Source organism: Molothrus aeneus, chromosome 2, assembly GCF_037042795.1.
Source record: "Molothrus aeneus isolate 106 chromosome 2, BPBGC_Maene_1.0, whole genome shotgun sequence".
NCBI classification, from domain to species: Eukaryota; Metazoa; Chordata; class Aves; order Passeriformes; family Icteridae; genus Molothrus; species Molothrus aeneus.
This window is the reverse complement of record NC_089647.1, coordinates 86,632,995-86,659,402: the sequence shown is the minus strand read 5'-3', so window position 1 is coordinate 86,659,402 and position 26,408 is coordinate 86,632,995. Positions and strand designations below refer to the sequence as shown.

At 41.8% G+C, this 26,408-nt stretch overlaps 1 protein-coding gene across 1 annotated transcript; it reads left to right on the top strand.

Moving 5' to 3' along the window:
• The first annotated feature begins 1,115 nt into the window (after positions 1-1,115).
• On the top strand, positions 1,116-19,786 carry CHST10 (carbohydrate sulfotransferase 10). The gene is made up of 6 exons (XM_066545236.1): positions 1,116-1,239; positions 6,004-6,143; positions 8,903-9,000; positions 11,689-11,923; positions 14,128-14,233; positions 16,124-19,786. The coding sequence occupies exons 2-6, from the start codon at positions 6,020-6,022 to the stop codon at positions 16,659-16,661; spliced, it is 1,101 nt and encodes a 366-aa protein (XP_066401333.1). The 5' UTR covers positions 1,116-1,239; positions 6,004-6,019; the 3' UTR covers positions 16,662-19,786.
• The last annotated feature ends 6,622 nt before the right edge of the window (positions 19,787-26,408 follow it).

Genomic DNA, 26,408 nt, shown 5'->3' with positions numbered 1-26,408 from the left:
TCTAGTGGGCAGAGCACTGAGTGCACGGCTGTGTGCACAGCTATGTGCACTACACAGTGCCTATGGGGGAAAAGGAGCCTGGGCTGGGCTGCAGCAGCATTCAGAGAACACCTGCCATCACACTACAGCTGCTCTTCACAGGGCTTTAGAGCAGCTTTCTTCTCCTGGAGCCTGCACCCAGCCTGTGTCTGCCATGGCAGGGTGAGGGCTTGGGGAATGCCTGGCTCTAAAAAGATTGTTTCAATTGTTTCATTCCTGCCTGACCAAGGACAACTTTCCTGCCTGATGGTGGGCTTCAGAAAATGGAACAGTAAGAGGTGTTTGGAGAAACATGAGGGAGGAAGAATCACATGGAAAGGGATCCTATTGATCTCTTCAAGTCCCTAACAGGAGGTTGTAGCCAGGCAAGGACCAATTTCATGTCCCAAGTAGCAAGTGATGGGACCAGAGGAAAGAGCCTCAAGTTGCACCAAAGGAGATCTAGGTCAGGTTTTTGGGAAAATTTCTTCATGGAAAGTTTGTCAAGCATTGGCACAGGCTGCCAAGGACAATGGTGGAATCACCTTCCTGAAGGGTTCAAAAACCACATGGATGTGACTCCTGGGGACACGGTTTAGTGGGTGCCCTTGGCAGCGCTGGGGGAGCGGTTGGACTCAAAGATCCTAGAGGTCTTTTCCAACATAAATGATTTTGTAATTTCCAGATGCATATATTTTTCTTAAACACGAGCGTTAGTGACCTACGAAGATATTTTAACAGTTAAAAAACCCCAAACGTAACAACCCAAACACACGTACACAAGTGCATACTCGCGAGTCCGGCTGGAAAGCTGCGCTCGAGGGGAAGGAGGGAAGAGGCGGGGCGGGGCGGGGAGGGCAGAGCTGCCCAGCCCGCCTTCGGTTCCTCCCTCCCTCCCGCCTTCGGGCGGCCGGGTGCGGCGCTGCGTCTTCCCGCAGCCGAAGCGGGCCGTCCCCGCGGCGGCCTTCACCTTCCTCCCCTTCCCGGCGGCGGGGCTGGGGCCTGCCCGCGGCCCCGGGAGGAGATGGAGGCGGCGGCGGCAGGGCCGGGCGGCGGCGGCAGGGGTTGAGCGGGGCCGGGGAGGCGCCGCCGCCGCCCGCAGCCGGGCGGGGGGGGATGCGCCGGCAGCCGGGGCCGCCCGAGCGGGCCGGCCGTGCCGCTGAGTGAGGCGGGAGCCCGCCGCCGCGGGCCGGGGCTGCGGGCAGCGGCGCTGGAGGGCCGGTAAGCGGGGAGGGGCCGGGCCGGGCCGCGGGGGGAGGCCTGGCGGCCGCCAGCCCAGGGCAGAGGCTCCTCCGGCACCCCGGGTCGGGCGGGGATGCCAGCGGGCGCTGCGGGCATGGGTTGTACGTCTCTGCCGGGTGAGGGGAAGCCCGCCCAGCTTCCCTCCAGAATGGGAAAAGTTTACGTCCGTTCATCCCAGGTCCCTGCGCCCGGAGCCGGGCTGGGACTGGGGCTGGGCATTGCCTCGGCTCGTCCCCTGCCGGTCAGAGCACGGCCCTGTCCCCTGTTCTTGGCCGGGACCGCTCTGGGCTTTCGGAATGAATGGAGCACCCATGAAGCCTGGACGCTGCCGTTCCCAGCGGTGAGGAGCGTGGGGTGCCCGCTGGAGCGGAGCTGCTGTCTGTCAGACCGGGCACGGAGGGCACGCAGGGTCCCGGCCCAGCCCGGCGCCGCGGGACGGGCGCACGCCGGGCCTGCCCCGGGCCCAGGCGGGTCACGCAGCGGTGCCGGCGCTGCTGCTGCCCTGGTTCGGGGTGCACATCCCGCTGACAGGTGAACTGCGTGCGCAGGGAGCGCCCCGGGCCCCAGCGGGAGCTGGAGGAGCAGACACGCAGGCCTGCTAGTGCCCTCGGGAGGAGGCGAGCCGTAGGAAAGAACCAGCCTGTTACGATGTGTGCTAGAGCATTAAGTAGCGCCACGCAACTTGCCAAAGGAGCGTCTGTGATATATGTTAGTCTGAATTTTTTTTGAAGCAGAACAAATTGTCCAGATTTTCGTACCTGTAAAATAACACAAAGGAAGCATCGGTGAAAATGAAGTAGGTAGTCGCAGTTAGCTGTTGCTTTGCCTTCCTTACCAGTTCCATTTCCAGTGATGTGAGTCATCATGTGCTGATGGGCAAGCACTTGGGAGTTGGAGCCTCCTGGCGTGTCACTGCCATTGAGGATGCGTGCAGGGACTGTCCTGCCAAAGAGCCCCTGTGCAGGCAGCATAAGCTGCAGAGCCAGAGACTGTGCACTGAGTTTTAATGCTGCTTACATTGTTTGCCCTTTGTCCCATCATTCACTTGAAGACAGCAGTCTTCTGCAAAGAGTGAGTGTTTATTCGAGGTAGCAGGTTACTTGTGGGCTTCGGGTCAAGCCTGCAATGCTGTGTCTTGATCTTTGGTTCATATTTGTATTGTGTGTTGGGGTGTGTGTGTTGGTGATCCCCTTTTTTCTCATGCAAAACCCTACATCTGGCTAATCTGAGGGTTATGTGACAGTTTGCCTTTGTGGTAGCACTGAGAGGGAAGGACAGAGGAATAGGTGGGGACAGGAGTTTTGAGATCTCTTGCTTCTAAAAAGTGTAGAATTGCAATAAGAGGGAGAAACTAACCAGAGAGCTATTTCATTGTGAGAAAATTGACTAAACCTTCAACATACTTCTTGCTTTTGTCTACTTGTAAAGAAAAATTGTGTTTTAGACAACCAGAAATAGAAGACTCTTTTGGGAGCTGAAGGAGCCTTTTAAAGAGAAAAACCAGAAGCTATTACATGTATTTACTAGAAAATAAGTGCAGGAGAGGCAACAGAAATGCAGCAAGGTTAGAGATGAAACAGGAAATGCAATTGCCCTATGTGAAAACAACAAAAAATATTAAGGTAGAGTCAGAGAAAGAACATAATCACATTACTTTTTTTAAAAGTACTGATCGTTACATTTGAGCATAATGGTTGAGGTATTCCTGTCTGTAACTTTGAACAGCTTTGCTTCTTGAGATCAGTGATGAGCTGCTGATGCAGATGTACTTTAGGATGCTGGAAGTAACAGTGTAGTAATATCATAATTACATTATGACAGATCCTCTGACAAGACTCTTACATTCATGAGTATGGTTGCAGATTTCATGTGCACATTAAAAAAAGAAGAGTGTACAAAACTGCTAATGTTTTCCTCTCAGCTTCCACGTCTTTAAGGGTAAAAGAGGTGCTTCTTATGGATGGGGCTGCAGTTCTGACCCCTTCCTGCTCTCTAAGCCTTTCCTTAAGGTGAGAATTGCTTGTAGGTGACTGGCTGAAATGTTCTCCTGTCCCTACAGCACAGGACCTGGCAGCAGGGTCCTCTCTCCACTAACTGCATTCAGGTCAGAGCACAAAGCAACTGCATTTCCCATGGGATTTAACACAATTTCTTAGAAATCCAATACATGAATTACATAAGGGGATATAGATCAATAGTCCTTACTGAATGGTGTGCATCTATCACTGTTATGGAAGTGAGCAGACTAGCAGGGATGCTATGAATGTTGGAGGCCTTTCTACCCTGCTTTATGTAGGACAAATATACTGAGTTGGGCAGAGAGGTTTGGCCCAGACTTTTCATTATACCTCTGAAAAGCCCATAGCTGATTGTTAGAGATTTTCCTCCTGCAGAGTGTTCTCTGCAAGCTTCTGTCAGTCTGCTGCATTCAGCGTTTTGGATGTTGAACAGGTCTCATGGTTTTAGCAGAGCTACCTAAAAAGTAAAAAATGTCATTGCTACAGTTCTATGTCTTGATATCAGATCTGATTTTAGTCTTCTGTGGGAGCTGGAAATAAATGCAGTGTCTGAGAGTAAAGGTAACAAATCTCAGTGCTTAAGTGGAATATGGTGCATTTCATGGCAGACTGAAAAATGAGGACCTTTGAGACCTGATGCTTTTCAGCATGTATCTTAGGGCAGGCTTGCACTAGTGTAGTGATACACTAGAGTGGGAATAACTTTTGAAGTACTTAGCTGAAAAGAGGCCAGTCTGATGGAATTCCTATGATATTTGTATTTTCTGGTCAACAGCTTTCCAGAACATGAAGAATAAACATGTTTGGGATGTTCCATGATCAGTTGTCAGCCAGGGAATTGCAGCAAAAACCAGATGAGAAACATTGTCTTGATGGAGGTCACAGCACCCATAGTTGTTCAAAAGACAGTTGATACCTAGGTGTGGTGTTTTTAGAAGTACTTAAAAATGGACTCATGAAAGAAGGGGGGGGAAAGAAAGAAACTTTCAGAAACCAAACTGAAAAATGAGGAAATAGATAGAAATAGGCCTGAACACTGCCATCCTAGATAATTTTTTTTCCCTTTAACTGGAGATATTCAGTTCTTTTTGTCCTCTTACCCATTTTTGCATACATCATTTGGGTCCCAAGTCTGTTTTGAACTGTTTGACTGCCTGCACAGGTTTTCAGCATATCCTGAAGATGGTTCACTGCTGTCAGCTTTAGAGAGAATTCTTCCTGGAAACATTTGCATTGCTGGAAGGCAAAAGCTAGTTGGAAAAGCATTGGCACCTGTAGCAGTAGTAGTGATGTTGCAGGTGGACATGCTGAAACAACATCAAAACCAGGCTTACTTCTGTTATTGAAATTTTATGAGAATGAAGAAAGTGGAATACTGGTATATGACTGAGAAACTTAATAAATGCTCCCTTAGAAGTGTTAACTAACATTTTTTTGCATCATAACTGGGAATGAGGGCATTTCTTGTATTCCTTGGCAGTTCACTTAAATGCCAGCATAGAAATTGTGATCACAAACCATGCAGATGTGACTCTCATTGAAGTTGCATGTGGCTACTTTAGGACTGAGTTTGATCCTATTGCTAATTATAGGATTGTTGGGAGGATGTCATTGTATGAGATTTTTGTATTAGATCCTCTTTGGTTAAATGCTTGGATGTTGTGCTGCATGTGTTCTCAAAAGGAAGTATTCACTCTTTTCAGCACCTGTGTTCAGCCCCTCAGGTGTCTTATCTGTCCAGCAACAGTAGAGATAATAGTGCTGTACTTTTGTAGTTTTGGTTTTGGAAGTGGGTTATTTTTTTATTTGCAATGGAGCTTTCACAGATACCTGGTGTCTACCTCCATGTGTATTGCCCATCAGAAGTTGGAAATTCAGCTAAAGATACAGCCTAAAATTTTACATTTCTCTTAGTGGCTGGGAACTTCAATCTCTTTTATCATTGGTTTCCTTATATTTAATCTTACAGTCTTAGAAAAAAAATTTTTAGGATAGCAGTTTCAAAAATCAGGACAGAACTGTGTGTATTGAGTCAGTTCCTGTGGGTGGTTTCTCTGCACATTAAAACTGCAATCTCAATTGTTTGGGTAACCCTTCTTGCACTCCTGAGGAAGTTCTCTTTGAGGCTTACCTGCAGGGATAGAGCTACATGTAGTAGGCAATGCTGCAAGGAAACTGAAAAATATTTGGTCAGTTTAAGCGTAGTGTTCCAGCTTGGTAGCTTCCAGCCTGTAATTTCTGTGGGCTGGGCAGGGGAAGAGTCCATGTTATATGTCATAAGCTGGCTTGGGATAACCAAGTATAGTGTTAATGGTACATCTACCACTGAGAGCACAGCTTTCTTCAGTCTCTCTTCCTCTCCTACAATGGGTTGTCTTGCTAAGCTGAATCAAAAAATAAACCCTTTTTTTTAAAAATGGGGGTTTTGATCTATCTCCTCAAGCAGTCAGACAGACAGTGCTATTCCCAGCACAAGCAGAAGGGGGGAATGTGAACACGGGTGAAGGAGTGAAGCCTCCCTTTGATAGCAGCCAGTAGTTACATTGTCTCAGCCTTAATGTTGCTTAAAAATACAGCTGAATGGACAAAAAGTTAAACGTGGAATCTACTGCTATGTTTTATGACACGTGTACATATTAAAGTTTTTTCTTTTTGGTAATGGAAAGTATTTTTTCTAAACTGTAACAAAAATAATTAATGTGTCAATGTTTTCTCTTTCAAACAGGAAGTGCCAACTTTATATGGCTCACATACATGCTGACAACATGCACCACCAGTGGCTGCTGCTAGCTGCATGCTTTTGGGTGATATTCATGTTCATGGTTGCTAGCAAGTTTATCACATTGACTTTTAAAGACCCAGATGGTAAGTTCAGCTTTAATGTTTGATGTGAAACAGAAAATTGAATAGTGCTTCACAAAAATATTCTTTTCTATGAAAGTAGCTCTTGGCATGTTATCTCTTCTTCAGTAGGACTGAGAACAGAACAACTAAATGTCTGGAAGTGACAGTGCTGATACTCAGTTCCATTTCTTGCTAGAAGTCTGCAAATCTAACATCACAGGAGATTTTTTTGGTGGTTAAGAACAGAAGGGATCATGTTTGGCAGTACTGTCTTGGCAGGTCTGCTTTTTCAATTACGTTTAGTTTCAGTATCATTATGTGCAAAAACAACAGAGCACTATTACCAGTTTAAAGTCAGAAGAGACTCAGAGGGTACTGAAGAGTTCATTTCACATGATACTAGTTTCTGTCTTTTTGTCACTGCTTGTCTTGTGGCTGAGGCATTATGTAAAACTTGTGGAAAGTTTTATTTCATTTGCAATGCACTTTGCCTAGCCACCTCTGACCTGCTTCTTGCATTCAGTTTTATCCCCTGCTATTTGACTTGTAAACAGCTTATAGGCTTTTGCTCAGCTTAAGTAGCAGAGATGTTATTAAGATGATGAGGAATTTAAGCCATTTGATGACACCACACAGCATGTTACTTTTGTGTCTGCTGGGAAGCTGCTCTTACAAAGCCACCCTACGGAGAGCTTTGGGTGAAGGTGATGATATGACTTTGAGTCTCATGAGATCTGTTTCTACATCTTCCTAAGACATGCAAAAAATACGTTACTTTTGAAGCATTGACACTTGTGCTGTGTTTTTCAATAATTGGATAATGGATAAATACATTAGGTGTACCTTTATAAATAATACACATCTATGTGAAGATTTATTCAGCAAGTCTTACAGAGGAGAAATGTAGACTAACTTAGCTTTCCTTGGACCCAGCTGTTCTGTCCTGGTGCATCTGCAAATCAGCTAGTCTTATGTTAGTAGTTATATCTTCCAGTATTTCACTCTATGCCAACTCTTGTTTCCCAGCTCAGGTATTGTTTGGGTGTTTCTTTTCATCAGAATTTCTCAGGAAAATTAAAATGTAGTTAAAAATAATAATTGCTAGAGCATAGCCTCTGCATTTATTTGCTTTTTATTATCTTGGCTTGCCAAGTTTTTTCTTTTTTTTTTCAATGCTGAATCTTCCAGTCCTTTTGAATAGTTCTCTGAGCAGATGATACATAAATTCTTAAGCTTTTCCTGCAAAGGCATGACTATAGTTAAGTGTATATATGTGTTGGAGTGTTTGTAATAAAACTGGTTGAGGGAAATACTTTGACTATACCAACAGAATTTTGGAGGAAGTCCAAACAGGATGGCAAATCCTGGAGAAGCTCCTCTAGACTTAATAAAATATAACTTGTCAGAAATTTTTCTTCTTTGGATGTGTCTTCCTAGCAGATGGAATAAAACCAGCCGATGCTCAATGAATCAATATTCTTTTGTTTAAGCCTTTTACTGATGTCTTGGGTGCATGAGCAATAGGAACTTCTTAAGGAGCAAGTTTCTGTCCATCATTCCTAGTAGCATCTACAGGCATGCTCTTACACAATGATAGTGAAAAAATAGTTTAGCTGCTCTTTCATTGAATCAGATTGCTTGTATTTTACAGAACACCATGAAGCAAGTCTGTGCACAGCAACAGTTACAGTTTCTGAATGCTTGAATGCTTCCATTGCTTTCAGTTTTAACTTGCTTTTCCATGCGTGCCCTTTGTTAAAATCCAGTGTAGGCAGAGTTGAGTACTCCCTGAAGAAAAGGGCATAGGCAGTGCTCACATTTTCTCAACCATGAAACAGTAAGCCCCTGTGGATGCAGATGAGGAAACATTATTCATAGAAGAATCTATATGAAGGGAAAAGTAATCCAATATGGATGGAAATAAATTTTCAGGGAGAAAACATGTTCTTTTTGCTTTGTAGTTAGGGAAAGCTGCTTCAAATTATTTTTGATTTTTCTGCACTGTGTAGACTAAAGCTAAAACCATGTGCTATTTTTTGGGTTTTTTGTACCATACTAAATGCAAAAGATGAAAAGGGTGCTTCCTTACATGCTTTAATTTGGTCTCAAACTACTAGCTGTCCTAAAATCACTAAAAAAGAAAAAGCTGAGTTTGTTGTTGTGAGAATCTCTAAAGAAGGCCATCAGTCCAGTAATAAAGGAAGAAGGGGATCTTTATTTATTGTTGATTATAGGTGCTTACTTAGAGTACCACAGAAACAAAAGGATGTCCATAATGACACTTCTTCTTGTAAGTTTAATAGTCTACAAAAGAAGAGACATTTTTACTAGTATAAAGGGAGAGAGGAACCTGATAGATTTAAGTTTTTTATTTGGACATGCTTTGGCAAGTTCATTGAAAAATAAAAATCTCCTATGCACAAGTCCATATAGTTATACCAAATTATCTATCAATTGAGGTATTTGGATTCAAGACTTTGATATCTCTGCACACTTTTTAGAAAAAAGCAAAGAAAACAAACAAAAAAGCCAAGTAAAATATAATGGGTATGTTTCTTCGATAAAACTCAAATGAAGTTGCATCCAAAATTCCCAGAGTACATCCTTTAAAATATTCATTGTCTGTGTCTGTCTTGTCTAGTACCTTTCCATGTGGAAACAAATCCTAGTGTTTTGTAAGGTTAATACAGAAAGTAAAGTTCATGTGTTTTAGTTGTAAAGCAGAAATAGTTTCTTTCCCCTCACCTTCTGTAATGCTGTTATCTCTCTCCCTTCTTCAGGCTATGGTTCCAAGCAAGAGCCATTGATTCTGACAGCTGTGACAAAAGTGGAGGAGGTACATGTGCCACAGGAAAAACATTGGCCTCAAGAATTCCAGGTGCATACTCTTGAGATAAAGGTTATGTGTATTAAAAAGTAGAAGAAAAGAAGAGATTAAGGAAGGGCTTCCTGTTGTTCAGATGAATTGCTAGACAGGAATTATTTATTCAGACTGTTCTATTTAGATAGAGGCGACAGAATTCATTTTAACTTCACAAAGCTGGTTTGTTACGGTAATCTGCTGTCTTGTTTCATCTGAGTGATTCAACTTAATGTGTTTCCATTTCTAGGAGAAAATTGTTACAGTACTCCTTTATCAAGTCAGGACAGTCGTTTTTGTTAGCCTTTTTAATGTAATGGCCCAGTTTTGGATTACTTGTGTTCTGTCTTGCCATAGCGATCAGGTTTGTGCTTGCTGAGGGCAAGCCTGTGTCTGTGCTATTCTCTTAGATTTCTGCCCAATCTCTCTGTTTCTTTTTATCACTGTCAATTTCTTCTTCGTATTTTGTGCTCTTTGTGTTTCACATTTCAGCATTTTTCCAAAGTAGAATATGAACACAATAGTAGTCAATACCAGTTGATCTTTTAGATGCATAGCTCTGTGCTTTCAACAAATCGACTACGGAACTCTGAAAATCCTTTATACAAATGTAAATTTGAGAGCAGTTGCAGAGTGCGATAAATCAAATTCTTTTTTTTGCATTAGTACATAACTCATCTCGTCTTTAAAGTATTTTTGTGATGCAGCATGGAAGGTAGGTTAGCTGTATAAGCATGATTCTTTTTGGTGTCATTTTTCAAAAGCATAAAATTTAAGTTACCTTCAAAATACTTGGGAAAAACACTTTGTTAAATGGAAAGTAGATCTATATAGAGATAATTTTATTAGCTTTCTTTACTAGTATGGAAGAGGATAATAAGGTTTCTGGATCTAAAACAATTCCCTCTTGACTTCCTGACAGCATGAAATGTAGAGTAACAACATTAATTTTGGTTACATGCAGAAAGAATTGTTTGGACAAATAAAATAATCTGACAGACTGTTCAGATTACATTCTGAGCAGGGGGTATTGGAGAAGAATAACAAACAGAAAAAGCAGATTTTTTTTTTTCCTTAGAAAGGTTGGGACAAAAAGTAAAATAATTCCTTTTCCATCTGTAGCTTGGACACTGTACCTAAAATCATAGAATCACAGAATGGTTTGAGTTGGAAGGGACTGTTTAAGATGGTCTAGTTCCAAGCCCTCTGCCATGGACAGGGACACCTTTGATTAGCCCAAGTTGCTCAGAGCCCCATCCAACCTGGCATTGAACATTTCTGGGGTGGGCCATCCACAGCTTTTCTGGGTAACATGTTCCAGTGTCTGACCACCCTCATAGGAAAAAATTCCTTCCTAATGTCTAAACCTATTTTTTTTCAGTTGAAAACCATTACCCCTGTCTTGTCACCTGGTAAAAAGTCTGTCCTTCTTACAAACCCCTTGTGAGTATTGAAAGGCTGCAGTGAGTTTTCCTGGAGCCTTTTCTTCTCCAGGCTGAACAGCCACAGCTGTCTCAGCCTGTCTTCATAGGAGAGGTGCTCCATCTTGGACCATCTTCATGGCCTCCTCTGGACCTTCCCTTAACAGGTCTATGTCTTTCCTGTGCTGGGCCCCAGGGATGTGTGCAGCACTCCAGGTGGCAGTAGAGCAGAGTACAGAGGGAGAATCCCCTCCTTTGACCTGCTGGCCACTGTGCTTTTTTTATGCAGTCCAGGGTGCAGTTGGCTTTCTGGGCTGCAAGTACACACTGCCAGCACAAATCCAATTCACTCATCAGTATCCCCAGTATCCCCTTGGCAGGGCTGGTCTCAATCAGTTCATCGCCTAGTCTGTATTGATATTGGGGATTGCCATTCAGTTATTGGAAAGGTGAAAATTTGTCAGTAGAAATTTAAACCTTCCTATCACCCCTTAACTAGAGAATCTCCTTTTTCCTCTCACTCCACTAGTTGTGAGGCAAAAGGTGGTTGTGGTTCCTTTCTTAGTCTCAGAAAAATGAGACATGTGAAACAGCTCATTCATTTTTGGGGAGAGGTATCCTGATACTTCTTTTGTTTGTCACACTGATGCTCAATGTTCACATTTTTATTTACCTGATTTTATTTCAACTTGGATAAATGGAAACACTGGATGCCTACAGGTGCTAGAGAATAACACAACTACACAGAACTTTGATCCTAAATTTTTTCCCAGCCAGATGGGTCACAAAATATTCTGAGTTGGAAAGGATCCACAAGGATAATAAAGTCCAACTCTTAGCCTGCACAGGACGTTCCCAAGAATCACACCATGGGTCAGCCCCATCTTCTCAGAGCTTAAAGCATAATTTATGTTGGAATTCCTGTCCTAACCTCTCAGAAGCCTTGATTACAGGTTGTTGAAATTCTGTGGGAGTTCCAGTATTTGATCAAGGCATGCTTTATCCACACAGATAAGGCTCTGCTGCTGTGCAACAGACTTAAATTGTTGTATGGAAAAGCTCTTACTACTGTATGTACTACCACGTAATGTCTTAAGAGCTGAACCAAAGTACAGCAGCAGCACAGGAAGCAAACTGTTGGCTACTCCTTTAGTTAATACATAGCAATGTTTTAATCTGGGACTCATTAGGGTGCATAGTTTGGGGATTTTTCTACTTCATAATTTGATCTGAGAACTAAAGTCTTTAACTTTTGTTTTTTCTTTCTCCTCTGCATTTCATAAAGCCAACTGGAAAAGCATTTTCAGGAAATCTGATCCACCAACCCCTGGTTCATATGGAAAGACTTGAGCTTCTCAGGAATGTCTGCAAAGACACTGCATTGAGAGATCTCTCTCATACTGCAGTTTCCAAATTCGTCTTGGACCGAATATTTGTGTGTGACAAGCACAAGATCCTGTTTTGTCAGACGCCAAAAGTGGGCAACACTCAGTGGAAAAAAGTCTTGATCGTTTTAAATGGTATCTGCTTTTCTGTGGGTGTGTGGGTTTCTTTGAGGAGGAGGAGGAGAAGGAAATGGAATTGTTCTAACTGGGGTAACTGAAATGGATTCTTTCTGCATTTCTGTACACTGATACTTAATTTCAGCTTTTCACTTATCACAGTTGTTTCTTGTCCTTTCAAAACATCCCCTTAAAATGAGATCTGTTCTTTCTGTAAAAATAAGTATTGTTATTACTTGGCTCTAAAGATGAGTCATGACAGAGTACCCATATGCGTGTAGTAGGTAGGTTTCTTATCTTTGAAAGGGTGAACTAAATTATAGAATTTGAAAGTGTATGAAAAGGTATTATAATTGCTAAGTAATAATAATATTAAATTTCTGGTTCAAGGCCAGTGACTTTTAACTAGAGATTTTAGCCATTAAGAAAGCCAGTTAAAACTTGGCAGCTACTCTTGGCCTTGCTGAAATCTTGTGTGTGTTCTGTCAGTGAACCATCTTAAGAGTTACAAAGATTCTGAGGTGCTTAACACTATAGTTTGGTCACCAAAGGTATGTTATAAAAGATGGTGAAAGAAGGAACAAAGAGATAAGTGTGTTTGAAAAATTAGCAAATGAGCTGTGTCCCTCAGCAAAGCTTTTCTAGCAAGCAGTACTAACATTAAAAACTTTAATGTTAATTTCATCCTTCATCTATGGATGTGAGCTAAAAATCCAGCAGAGATACACACATACCTATGTGTATGCATGTTTCTCAATACCTATGAAAGCAACACTCAAAGTACTAAATATGGAACTGTATGAGGGCATTGGAAGTACCTGCTCTTAGCAGCATTTGAGAGATAATATGCAAAGAATGCCTCAGAATGGGCAGGCATGTATTGGCTATGCTGAGTGGAGGATAACTCACGTCTTAGCAGCAGAGAACTTTTCACCTTGACTTTCCTGGTTCTGTCATCTTGGATAATGATAGAAAATTGCTTCCACATAAATATGGTCTTTTTTTCCTTGAGCTGCCAGTGCACTGGTGTCTGCTGATGAGGGCTACTGCTGTGGTTGACCTAACTTTCTCCTCTTTGGGTAGTTTCAGAAGGCAGGGCTGTACAAGAGGGGGAATAATTTATGCCCAAATACCCAAGTGGTTCAGGAGGGGGAAATGCAGCTATGGCACTGTGGGGGAGCTAACTCTGCTACTGCTTGTACTGACTATGTCCTGTGAGGTGTCTCATCTGACATCTGTTGTCCACATGTGATTCACCTATGGTACCAAAAAATACAATTGAAAACCTGAAACTGATAAAATACAACCCCAGTCCCCACCCCTCACCCCTGCCCCCTCCAGGAAAAAAAAAAATTGGAAAACTGAGCAGCTGAGTGGTGTGTATTATTCACTTGAGTTCTGGAAACGAGAAGGCTGTAGAGGCTTTCACTTAACAGGCTTGTTTTGTAGCACCCTGTGCTTGTTGCAGGTTGATGTTCTGAAACGATGCTGTTGTGTGAAGGCTTATGCCTAAAGCCCAGGGGGCCACATGAGATGTTTCTCAAGGTCATAAAACCTTCCAGGATCAGGATACTAAAATGAATGCAGCAGAGTTAAGTGACGTTATTTTTCTTGTCAGCTCACGTGCTTTCAGAAATGAGTGTCTGGAGACTTTTGTTGTTAATTTTAGTGCCTTTTAATCTGTGGAGTATTCTCTGATTGGAATTTTTGTTTCAGCACAGCATACTTGTTAAAAAAACTTTATGGATCCTGAAAGCAAAGTACTTTTGCATTGAACCAGTTCCAAAAGCAGCTCATAGCATTTATTTTTGTTGGTGGTTGAAGCTCAGCCAAAAAAAACTGGTTCCTTCTTCTGAGTTAATCCTGAAAGTCTTCCTCCATTTGTGTGTGCAGGCAGAGGGAAAGAGAATGGGGACACTGACACGTGAGGAGTTACAGGCTTAGACATAATTGCTGATTAAATTTGCATAATATGCTTTTCTGAGAATTTTGTGGCCGTTTGGTCTTGGACCTTGATGTCACGTACCCTGAAGAATTTTAACAGTTTTCAGCTTTGCAGTCAGAATCTCTCATAATTTAACAGTTTTGAACATAGTAACTTTAAATGGTAAAAATAAAGAAAAGACAAAGACATAAAACTGTCAGCCATACATGCTTGCTCATACTCACTGTTTTTTTTCCCCTTGAATGAATCACTTGCTCTCTCATTTTGATTTGTCCAGGAGCATTTTCTTCCATAGAAGAGATCCCAGAAAACATTGTACATGATCATGAGAAGAATGGCCTTCCACGCTTGTCCTCTTTCAGTGACTCTGAAATTAAAAAACGGTAAGTGGCCCTGCCAGTGAGTGTGGGAGGGGTTTGAGGTCAGTAGTGTTATGAGCAATCAAGGGTACAGCTGAAGTCTGTGTCTGAAACTGAGGGCAGCAGGGTTTCTGCTCCACCATTTGTATTATGGCACTATTCTGTTATCCTCACAGATGTTGCTGTATCTGCCTTCCTACTGGCTTTGAAGGAGAGCACCAGTGTCATTTGTGATATAGTTAGGTGAGCCAACCAACTCCTTGGCACATAAGGTTTCTGTAATTCAATGCCTACCTAGTTGTTAGATAGCTGACCTTCAGAACAGAAGGTTTAGTTGGACAGCCCATCCTGATGTCTCATATGGTAAACCTTACTGCCTACAGGTAAGATTGTCGTTGCAGCAGACTGACTTACTGGGACTGAGCTGGTTAGATTTAAATTGTTAGTGCTTCTTAGCCCCAGAATATTTTCCATTCAGCTGAACCACTTTGTTTTCCTGTTTAAGTGCTTCTGGTTATTTTCAGAGCCAAAAAATATTCTGCAATAGAACTTCTACATTACTTTGGCTAGATTTTTAACTGTGCCTGCTCTCATCTCTATGAGAGCCTATGCCATATATAATCCCTGTAAGGGGTGGCAGCATGGAGAGAACAGGACATAGGATGACAGTGGACACTTGTAAGCCTGTTCTTGCATGGATTTGTGTGCATTGCACCATTCTGATGAGTCAGTCCTTTATACATGTGTCACGTGTTGGTAGAGCTCAGCCCAAGGGTTTTTGTTGCATGCAGTGGCACAAGGATATTTATCACAGCTGTGCCTGGAGAATTGGGGTCACTTGATTGTGTTGATATTGTGCAAAGGAAAATATGGTCACTGCATTCTTGAGAACATGGATCTGTTTCCCGCCCTCTGAGTCGCCCTGCAGAAAGGAACTGTTCACCTGGGGGTAAGCCCTAGTTAGGATATATGAAGTTGAATCCATTATTGTTTGGGTTGCTGTGTTCTGCTCATCATGGAAGCAATGCTGGAGGTGTGTAACATGGGTTTGGTTTGGATCTGAAATTACCAGAGTTTTAGGTGTGGAAAGCAGGATGGTGTGGATCTGTTGACTCAGTTTGCTGACCTCTACCTAGCCCTGCCTGACTAGGAGTAAGTCTGGAATATCTGAAGTATGATGCAAGTGGTGTACAGGCTGAAGAGTCTATCCATGTCCAGTCCATCCATCCTTATTTCAGTGAAGACTGGGCTCTCAATATCTTTTTTTAGCTATTTATTGAAATAGATTTTGTTTTCAATTTATTCCTCCTACAGATAATCTGACTACAGAATATTACATATTACTGTATCACAGTAGTACATTAAATTCTGTTGAAAACTGTGGTCTCATGTTTCAGTGGTACTCTCAGCCATTATTTGAAAGCATGACAAAACATCAAAATAAAATACTATTCTTAACCTCTTTGTACTTAAGCAGCAATTTATCTAACTGCCTGCCAGTGAAAAATGCAGCCTTCTATATACATTTAGCTGCACCAATGCACTTTTCTCCATGTCCATGTATGGAGAACTTCTCCATGTTATGTATTTTGGTTTTTTGAGCTTGATCACATGACATTACAAATATCTTTAATTTCAGTGTCTTTTGTCTCCTGTTTATTATGGATTGAGATAAGCTAAACTCCTCCAGTTTGAATAAAATGTGAAAACTAGTATTAACTATTTCTTCTTTGTCCTGTGTGTAAAAACTACTAGTAAGAAGACAGAAATTGTATTTAGTCCCATTGATTATAATATTGATACAAGTGCTCTAAGATTCAGGTTGCTGTGTCTGTGGTCAGAGTTCATGTACATTTTGTAAGTATATGCTAAACACTTTCCTTAATTATTTAATTCTTTTCTTCCTCTGTTTAGACTGAATTTATACTTCAAGTTTTTTATTGTTAGAGATCCATTTGAAAGACTTATTTCTGCGTTTAAGGACAAGTTTGTGCACAATCCTCGATTTGAACCTTGGTACCGGCATGAAATTGCTCCTGGCATCATCCGTAAGTACAGGAAGAACCGCACAGAGACCAAAGGGCTGCAGTTTGAGGATTTTGTGCGCTACCTGGGGGACCCTAATCACCGATGGCTGGATCTTCAGTTTGGTGACCACATCATTCACTGGGTAACATATGTGGAACTTTGTGCTCCCTGTGAAATCACATACAGTGTGATTGGACACCACGAGACCCTGGAGGATGATGCTCCGTATATCTTGAAAGCAGCTGGCATAGACCACTTGGTATCATACCCCACAATCCCCCCAGGCATAACAGTGTACAACAGAACAAAAGTAGAGCGGTATTTTTCAGGAATTAGCAAGAGAGACATAAGACGCCTCTATGCACGATTTGAAGGCGATTTTAAACTCTTCGGTTATCGTGAGCCTGATTTCTTGCTTAACTGACACCTGGGATAAGATCTGAAAAAGTGTCTCATGGATTAATCTAATCCTGTGTGAATACCAGCTGCAACACTGGCAGAGCTGAGAATGACCATTTGTTTTCTAGCTTTTTGATGTTGCTCCACTTTTCAGTGAAATATTTGTCATATGAACAACTAGGGGCTTACAGTTGTTGTTTCCTGACCATGTTTTCAGTACATTATTGCAATCTGTTAGGAATTATGTCTCTGTTATCTAAAATACAGAATTTGACTTCTCCCCTCCTCCCTTCAGGAAAAAGGAGGAAGAACAAATGGGCTTGGATCTTCCTCTCCTCCCAGACAGAATGCCATTTTTGAAATGTTGAGTATTTATAAAAGTGACAATTTCACTGTAGGTTAACCCTGACATGTGAGTAAACATGATTCCTGCTCATGAGATAGTCATGTAGTCTCCCATGAGCTTTGTAAATGAGAGGCCAGTACAAGACTAGAAATTAATTAAATGCTTGACAAATATAACCATCTAGGTTCTGTCATGTGGCTGCTACAATAATGCTGATCTAATCCCATTCTTGTCTGTCAAAAAATGAACCTAATTAGACAGATGCTTTTAGGGATGTACAAAAATGAACTGGTTCCACATCTCAATTGTCTCTGTATTTTTGTCAAGTGTTTACTGTATTTACTACTGGTGTATTGAGCCTCATAATTCTACTTTTGATTTTCAAGAGATTATTTAACTCCTGGCTGTGTAAATTATGTGAGAACACCAGCTGCAAGTGGAGCATAGAAGAAATATGAAACTGCTAAGGAAACTGTTAAGGAAAATTAATTTAAAGTATCAGTTGTATTTGTGGGAGCGCATATAATAATCATAAGATGCTCTCACGCAACTTAACTTGTCTTTTCTTCTAACAGTTAAGATTAATAAAGAAGTTACAAAAGCAAGATGTCATAATAAAGAGCTGCTTACTTGGATTAAAGATCCACCTTTTTCTTATATCCAGCCTTGCTCAGTTCAGTACCTCAGAGAACAGAAAGTTTATCCCCCTCTGAATATTGATCTCCCTACTACTAAAGGACAGAAGGAGATAAGACGAATCCCTGATTTTTCCGGTGATTCACTGGCACAGTGTCCCAAGTCAAAAATTACTGACATTTACGTTATTGATGTGGTAAATTAGCTATTTGCCAAAAGTTTAAATGTTGGCTAAATTTGTGTACCCATTTAATGCATTAAAAAAGAAGGAATGAATTGAGTGGATGCAGCCATCGTATTTGCTTGTGCTTGTATTTTCTCTTATAAAGAGCAGTCCCTTGTCTGAGTTCACCAGCAATAAAAATCAGTGTGCTGCCAGAAGAGAGATAGACCAAATATCTGAAATACAGGAATTGCTCTGTCACAGTGAGCATGTGAACTGTGTTTTTGAAATCATTGTCCCAAAAGATTTATTTTCAGATCAGCATAATGTTGCTGGCTAGAAATGCTAATGATGGCCAGTGCTATGGAATCTGTTTTTAAATCCAGCCACTGTATGTTTTTGATAGCTTTCTGTATTAACACAAGGAAGCATCTTGCACTTGTGTAAAAGGAAAGCTGTGCCAAGCTGACATGTGCTGCTACCCACAAACAAGAAGCCCTGTTGTAGGTGAAAATTATTTCAGAAAGATCTCAACAGATGACCTGAAATAAAGTGGAAGAATCATTAACTGGGCATTGTTAGCAAGAGAATAATCCAGGGTGGCAAAGTTGGAAGGTAGGATATTTTTTCAGGTTGGTTTGTTTTGGTTTTTTTAACAATTACAGTGCCCTAACTTGGTAGTTCTTAACCAATGATAAAAAGATGTTAACAGCTCCAAGTTTTTCTGTAGTTTTCTTAATATGGAAACATAGCAAAATGCACTGATAAATGCATTTTGGAGCTAATAACCTGATTGATTACCTTGCTGCCAATTTGAAATGTAACAGTGAATAATGTATAGTAAATTCAGGCCTTAAAGTTTAATAAAGTAGAATTGTTTTCCTCTGAAAGTATAAGCTGCTGATCCCACAGAAGGCCAATGTATGTTTTTCTTTTTCTTGGTAAATTACTTAAATGTATTGCTTGCTTAAAAATTGCCAGATGAAAAGTGCTACATAAATATTAAGTAATAATATTTTTTTTTCTGATAGCTTTCTCTGCATTGAGTTCTGAGCTCTGAACAGAGTTATGGACTGACCTAGGCAGAGGTGTATAATCCTCTTCCATCTCTGCATTCCCATCTTTTCAGGCTGGAACTGGAATGCATGTTATCATTTCTTCAATTCAAATGTGAAGTTTCTCCATTCAGTTATATACTCCTGAACTATATTTTCTTTCTAGAAGCGTGGGTTTGTTTTTTTTCCTTACATGGCTGAAGTAACAACAGTGCAATTTTGGCACATCTTTTGAGGATACTTGTATACCATGATGGTCCTTGGCAGATGTAGTAGGACTCTCCTAAAATTGGTGCAGTGCAGGCAGGACAGTCAGAGTGTGCTGTGTTAGGGAGGAGGCTCTTACCACGCCAGTTATGATAAATTAAATGCTTGTGGTTTGTTTCAGCTTGATTGTACTCTGCACAAGGCTTTTACAAATGTAGTCTCAGTGGCACGCACAAACATCATTTGGCTGTTCAGATGTTATTTGCATACCACTTTCAAACTGCAGATGATATTTATGTCATATTTTTGGAACTGCTGGCCCAGATTATTCTTTCTCCTTTCTTTTTATTTTTACAGCTTCAGAAAACAAATTCACATCCTTACTTTGTGCATCTGTGTCTCTTTGTTGTCTCTCCTCAGCAGCTTTTGAATCCTTTGGCCCATTTTAACCACATTTTGCAAAGAAAACTCAAGGGGTAGTGAGTTGAAGTAATTTTCTTGAAAATAGGAGGACAAACACTCCTTGTACATCAGAGAATCCATACTGTATGTTGACTTTAGCAAAAGTGCAGACAGGAAACAGTTTTACTGTATCTGCTCATATGGAGCTCCTGATTTCTGATGGACTCCCTTCCCTACAGTCTGGCCTCTTATCTCAGCTAAGACAAAAATTAAATTGATTGTGTTGCATGGGTCTGTTATCTTCATGTTCCTAATAAAATTGAGCTGACTGGGTTTTTTGAGATCTTGGGAGTAAGAGGGTTTGTCTTGTTAAAATGGATTCAGAAATCACTTGCTTGTGAAACAACTTTTATAGGGTAATGCCTATCCCCTTTCCTTTTAACTTCAGCACGCAGTGCATTGTCACTGCTGTGCTTTCTGATTGCGTGCCATGAAGATGTTTTTCTGTAGTTAAAAATACATGTGCTTGTGCTTTTTTTTTTTATTTTGGGAACTGTTCTGTCAAAGAAAATGTCTCGAAAATATGTATTCTTCCCAAAAAAACATGTTGTTTTCTGATTCATGCGCAAACGCTGCCCTGTTTGTACTGGGGGTAAGGCTCCCTGCTGCTCTGTTGTGTCTCCATCCTCAGATTAGGGAAGCCATCAGACAGCTCTGGCTTTTGTGCAACATCACTTTTTCCTTGAGGTGTTAATAACTTTGTTGGCTGGGAAAGCAGCCTTTGATCTTATCTGTGCTCCAGAAAGTTTGCTGAGAAAAAGAGTGATTATATAGGGATTGCTTAGGCTTATTTTCTCAGATGAAAAAGGATGTCTTGTCAGTGTATCTGCCTGTATCTGATATCTCTTAATTGACAAAGTGGGAATGATCTTTCAGCTTAATGGCCTTGTAGTGATTTATGCTAAGCCCCCATCCTAGTTTTTGTTATAGCAACATGAAGGGACCTGGAAGGAGGTGTGAAGTCAACATGTGCTTATTTGAAATGTGAGGGTGCAGAGGAAACTTGACATGGGAGTTGGTTGCTGGAGATTTATTGTGTCCAATTACTTGTTACATGTCATCTGCAGATCTGGTGTGGATTCTTTGTGGCCTGTGCTTGAGAAGATTTATGCAAGGTAGAAGGAGGCCTGTGGCTGGTGGAAAATTCCCTTTCAGCCTGAGTTAGCTGTGCGTGTTCCTGGGCTGCTGCCGTGGGGAGGTTTTAGAAGGAAATGATCCTATTAGAACCAAAGCCTGCAGTGCTTGGGCTGGTGGACGGAGTGCCTCCCTCCTGGAGGAGGAGTGACTTTGCTCTCACTGATGTGTGCAGCCAGCTTTGGTGCTGCCTTGTATAAATCTCTATTTTTGTGCGTTTAATGCAGTTGTGTGCAGCTGAGCTGTCAGCTTGGTTTCCTGCGTGTGGCAGCAGCCTGAGGTGACTCATCTCTTTGCCACCAGAGCAGCTTTGAGAGGCCTGCAGCCTGTTTTGCTATGCAGTAGGAGACATTTCCCTTATGAAGAGAGCAGCATTAAGCCTGCAGCCATGCAGCTGGTGGCAACTGGCTGGTGAAAGCACAAAAATGGTGCTGTTTGGTGCTTCCTGACAAAAAATCATCATTTTCCCTTTTAACCTGGGCAGGAGTGAAAGGGAACAAAGATGTGTGTTTGCTTAGAGTCATGGAAAGAAGCCATGCTGTTAGAAATTCCACACTGGTAAACCCAAGGAGGGAAAAGTGGGAAGGCAATGCTGAAAAAAGCCATGGTCAGTTTTTCAAATGCCTCCAGAGATGCTGAACATGTCAAAGGAGAGTTGCTGAAGCTTCCTGGGAGGTGTCAGAGGAGCAGATGCTGATGGTACAGCATGCACATGGCAGCCTGAAAGTGTGAAGCCTCTACTGTGGGTATCTGTGTTTAAAACCACAGAAAGGAGGAAAGAAAAAGAAAAGGTGGGAAGGAGATAGTGAAAAAATAATCCTGGAGGCAGCACCCCTGGAAATAAAGTACTCAGTCTTACTGCCAGGAACATGCCAACTGCTGTTAATCATCTTATTGCAGGGGTTCCATACTGCTGTCTCTTTATTGCAAAAGTTTCATAGCCTCTTGGTGTTTTCTCATGAGCAGCTCCTCAGAGCACTGACTCTTCCTTCTCCACAAAGTAGCAAACTGACTCCAATTCCCCTCTCACCCAGCCAACCCACCCACTCTTTTATAGCACTCTTCTCATTGCTTACAGCTGTGGCCTGTTCAAGTCAGGCCTGTTCCTAATCTTTGCTAATTGGCCCAGCTGCAACTACTTAGGGGTAAGATTACTTTCTACACTATCTTTATTTTCTTGTATTCTATCCCCCTACAAACTGCCTTGGATGTGCACAAATAATTTCTGAGCAGTTTGCAGGACCAAAGCCAATCTGCAATTGTGAAGGTAAACCACAATCATAGGGCATCTATAGGTGCTCTAGAAAGTGATTTAATACTGAGAAGTTAGCCAAGGCTCTCAATTGTGCCTAAGTGGATCTCATCTAGGAAAAATGCATAGCTATAGTGAAAGCATACAAGTAGAAAAAGCTCTTGGGGGATAATTAGCTCTCTCAACAACCAAGTGTTAGGCACTTGCTGTGATTTAAGAAATAGGAATATTTCCCCTGAACATCTTTTTTTCCTGTTCTCTGCAGCCTGTCTGTTTTCTTCAGTTTTCTTTCCTGTGTCCTGAGAGGTCTTTGGATGATACACCACAGTAGGACACATCATTCTTCTCTTGTCAGAAGGGTGGAAGAGGCTGTAGGAAATACAAAATGTTCTCCATAATTTTGAGAAACACAAGAAAAATACAGGCAGTTTTTATCAATCATGAATGAACTTCAGTGGTGACTGAAACATTAAGATTGCAGGAGTTGCTTCTTAGATATTTCATGTGTTGGGCAGAAATCCACTTAGGGAAAAATTGTCACTCTTCTGTTTTTGGCATCTTTGTTCTTATGTTTTGAATAACTCCCAGTAAGGTTTTACAGCAAGTAAAATTTGAAATTTGCCATATCATAAAGCTTCAATTTGGATCTACTTATTTTGCTCTCATTCCCCTGTAACGATTTTGTTAAGAGTACAGACTCTGCCTTTCCTCAGTTTCTTTGATTTCTGACTGTTCTTTGCAATGCTGTAGCACTTGTACCTGTGAAAAGGGAATGATCAAGAAGAGCAAATACTCTGGAGAGAACAGGACTCCAAAGCAGACCTTTATTTATATGCTGCTTCCATTAACAGCATCTGCTTTCATTATCTTTTCAGTCTAGTTCTTTGCTGTAAAACCCATTGGGGTACATATTTGTGGTTAAAGCTACAGATTTCAAAATGTGTAAGCTGAAAGGGATTAGGAAGAGTGTTGCAGCAGGAAAGGAAGAAACAGCATGGGGAAAGGGCTTCTACACCCCCTTTCACAGTTCCAAAGCTTTGGGTCCATCTCGTATACTGTTGTTTGACAGCTTTTAGGACAAAGGTTCTTGGCCTTACAGGAAGGTGGTGTAGCTGCATTTCTCAGTGTCTTGGTTGCATGCTTGCACACGCTTGCTCTTCCCTGATGGAATCAGGGAACATTCTCATAGGTGAGACCTTTGTTCCATCAAGTGTTACAGTACTGCATAGCAAAGATGGAGCAAAGGTGTTATTTCCCCTTTCTGAGCAGTAACAGTGTGTTCCATAATTCTCTTGACTACCAGAGAGTATAAACATGTTTTCACCTTTCTGGAAGATGACCAGTGATAACAGCAGTGTTTTTAATCTTAGAATGCTGTTTAAATGCATCTCTGTGTGACAGCAAGGTACTGCAGTAAATTGTAATTGTTTTTTTTGGGTTTAGAGTTGACTTAATAGATCATTGGAAATGCCATTCTGATGGAAAACAACTTAGGTGCATTGCTTCTGTCTCCATGTAAGGATCTGTCATATGATTGCTTACTAGTCAGAGGAAAATAACTTCATTAGATAGCAATGCTTTTTTATTGTAATCCTCTTACTTGTGGATTTGGATCTTAAAATACAGCATGGTAGATTTGTCTTGTGCACTCCCCTCCTGTTCTAAAGTAGTATTGGCAGCAATTTCATACCTCTGTTATTTTGGGAACTCTTTTCTGCAGCTTCTAGTTGAAACTGTTTCAGGTTTAAGCACTTTGAATTGGAAAGTGTGTAATTGGACTGTGGGTACCCCAGAAGGACAGTGTGAAGGCTTTCATGAAGAACTACCAGGCAGCAGTGTAACATGGCTCTGAGAAAGCTACCACCTGATTCTGCATGCATCCAGGGAAGTACTTCTGGTAAGTATTATTGGCCACACTACTGAGTGGCCAATTAATTTGAACATTGTGACTAAGGCTGTGGAGAGGCCTTGCCTTGACCCCATTTCCAGTTCTTGTCAGCTGTGACTCTGGGGAGCTGGCAGAATTGCAGAGCTGCTGGTGTTTGAATGTCCAGAACTTGTTCAGCCTAGGAAAGGAGAAGGGGGTGTAATAGGTGTCCAAACCCCTACTGGGACAAATGAAGTAGCAAGAGAATGTCACATCCAGAGAAGGAGGGGAGCCAGAAGACAATGCAGTCACAAAGACAAACCAGTATGAGTTGGCCAGGAGCCAGCTGAGACTGGAAAATAGGAGGAGGTTTCCTACCCTGAGGCTGCGTGTTGTCGTTTTGGTATATACAAAAGGAGCAAAATAATAACAGGCTGCTGTGCCACTGCCTGTTCAAGCAGCAGAGGCCTTGACTTTGAGACTTGTTTAGGTTGGAAAAGACCTCTAAAGTCATGGAGTCCAACCATTAACCTAACACTGCCAGGTCACCACTAAACCATGTTTATGAGTGCCACAGCTACACAGCTTTTAAATACTTCCAGGGATGGTGACTAATGTTTTCTTGGGCAGTCTGTTCCAGTGCTTGACAACCATTTCAGTGAAGATTTTTTTTCCTAAAATTCATTCTAAACCTGCTCTGTCACGACTTGAGACCATTTTCTCTTGTTCTGTCACTCGTTGCATGGGAGAAGAGGCCAACTCCCAGCCGGCTACAACCTCCTTTCAGGCAGGTGTAGAGAGCAAGATGGTCTCCCTGACAATCCCAGCTCCCAGCAACCCTCCAGGTCCTATCTCTTCTCTCAGCCCAGCGAGCTGTGGCTGTGAAAACAGCAGGGCAGGGGCTGGTGCCTGAGTGCTGGGTGGTCTGAGTGGGAGAAGAAGGATCCACAGAGGCAAGTGAGGCCAATTTTGCACAACCACATAGATTCAGCTCAGTTTTGTATGCCATGGCATGGGTTATATATATCTGGGGAGATGTTGCCATCTCCTGCCCCCTTTTCTTCTTTAGCACTTCTTAATCACATTTGGAGATGGTAAGAGAAATGTCAAATTTTGAAAGAAGCCAAGAGCAGTGTCAATTCTTTGACATTTTCTTTAATGGAAGATTTATAGTTCCTGTGGAAAGCTCATGCTGCTTACCCCATCCGTGTTTGAATTGATGTTTGATACAAACAGAAGCAACTTGGTAGAAAACAAGATGGGAGGTAAAAAGTCTCATGGAGTAAATTCTTCATTTAAAGCTTTTGGGATCCTTGGCCTCTCTCCCTTCCTAATCCAAGGGAGAGGTTGGACAGCATGCTGCAACCAGACTCCAAATCCAGATATTCCATCTCTAACTGGCCAGACCAACTTGACTGTAGGCGTGGCAGAGTGCACATAGATGTCATTGCTCAGAAGGACCTCTGCAAGGCATCACTGCTGCAGGCTCTGCTGATCCCACTCCAACAGGTATCTCCTCTAGAAAATGAACCATGAATCTTCAATCCACCTCCTCTTTCCTGTCCCTGAAGAGGAGATTAAAGAGCACTTTTCTGCAGTGGGGATCTGCCATCGTTATACATGAAGCTGTTGCTGGAGGGGCAGCACACCAAATAAGCTTTATTGATGACTGAGCCCTATAAACAAAGCTTTTGGTATGAGGCAAAGTCCTGAAGGTATTAGTAACACGTTTAGAAAATGTGAAAAGTTCCTGTAGGAGACAGAGCAGAACAAAAATATTTATGGCTTTATTATCAGCAAACACCTGTAAAGAAAATTGTAACCTCTGAGTTCAATCATGCAGAGTGAACTTAGCATGTAGGCTGCCAGTGCTTACAGCTAAAACAGGGTACACAGAATACTGTCAAGAGCTTATTTTGATGCATGATTTTAATTTTTCCCTGACACACAAATCATCAGGGATGTACTTGCAATCTGGAGCAACCTAATGCTCCAGACTGCGGGCAGTATTTTGATTTGCCATCTGAAACTTTAACATGTATTTGAGGGCTTTCTTTGTAATATATTATTCTGAAACATACTAAGTCTGCTAGGCATTTCACTTGAGCTAAAGGCACAGAAAGATCTAGTGTAGTCTCTGCTCCACCTGAGAGGGCAGAGTGTTAGGGACTTGGACTTCCATACAGTTACCTGAGTTTTGCTTCGTTTAACATCTGTTACTTGAGGTAAGTTCTGCAAGGGCAGATCACCCCATCTTCTACTTGGAGGAGCTTTCAAGCATTTTAGGCCATTTGGCTGAAGTAGTTAGTTTTACAGGCTGTAGAGCTGATACTGCAAGGTGCAATTAGGTTTCTGAAATGCTTTTTTAATAAACCTCTGGCTTTGATTACTTCTAATTTTGCTGACGGTATCTAAGAGCTAAAGTGATTATGTGATTTCTGAGAAAACCCTTAAGTAAAGTTACTTGGGTTGTGTTGTGCCCTTGATGGAAAAAAATCTTGTGCTACCCTGGTCTCTTGCAAGGGATGAAGGATTTAAAATTCAGTGAGAAGGTGAAGTCACTCTGGTGTTTGAAATGTCCCCTTGCTGTCTGTGGGATAGAACCCCTGGGAAAATGGCAAACTTTTGAAGAGTACAGGCCATGCAACCC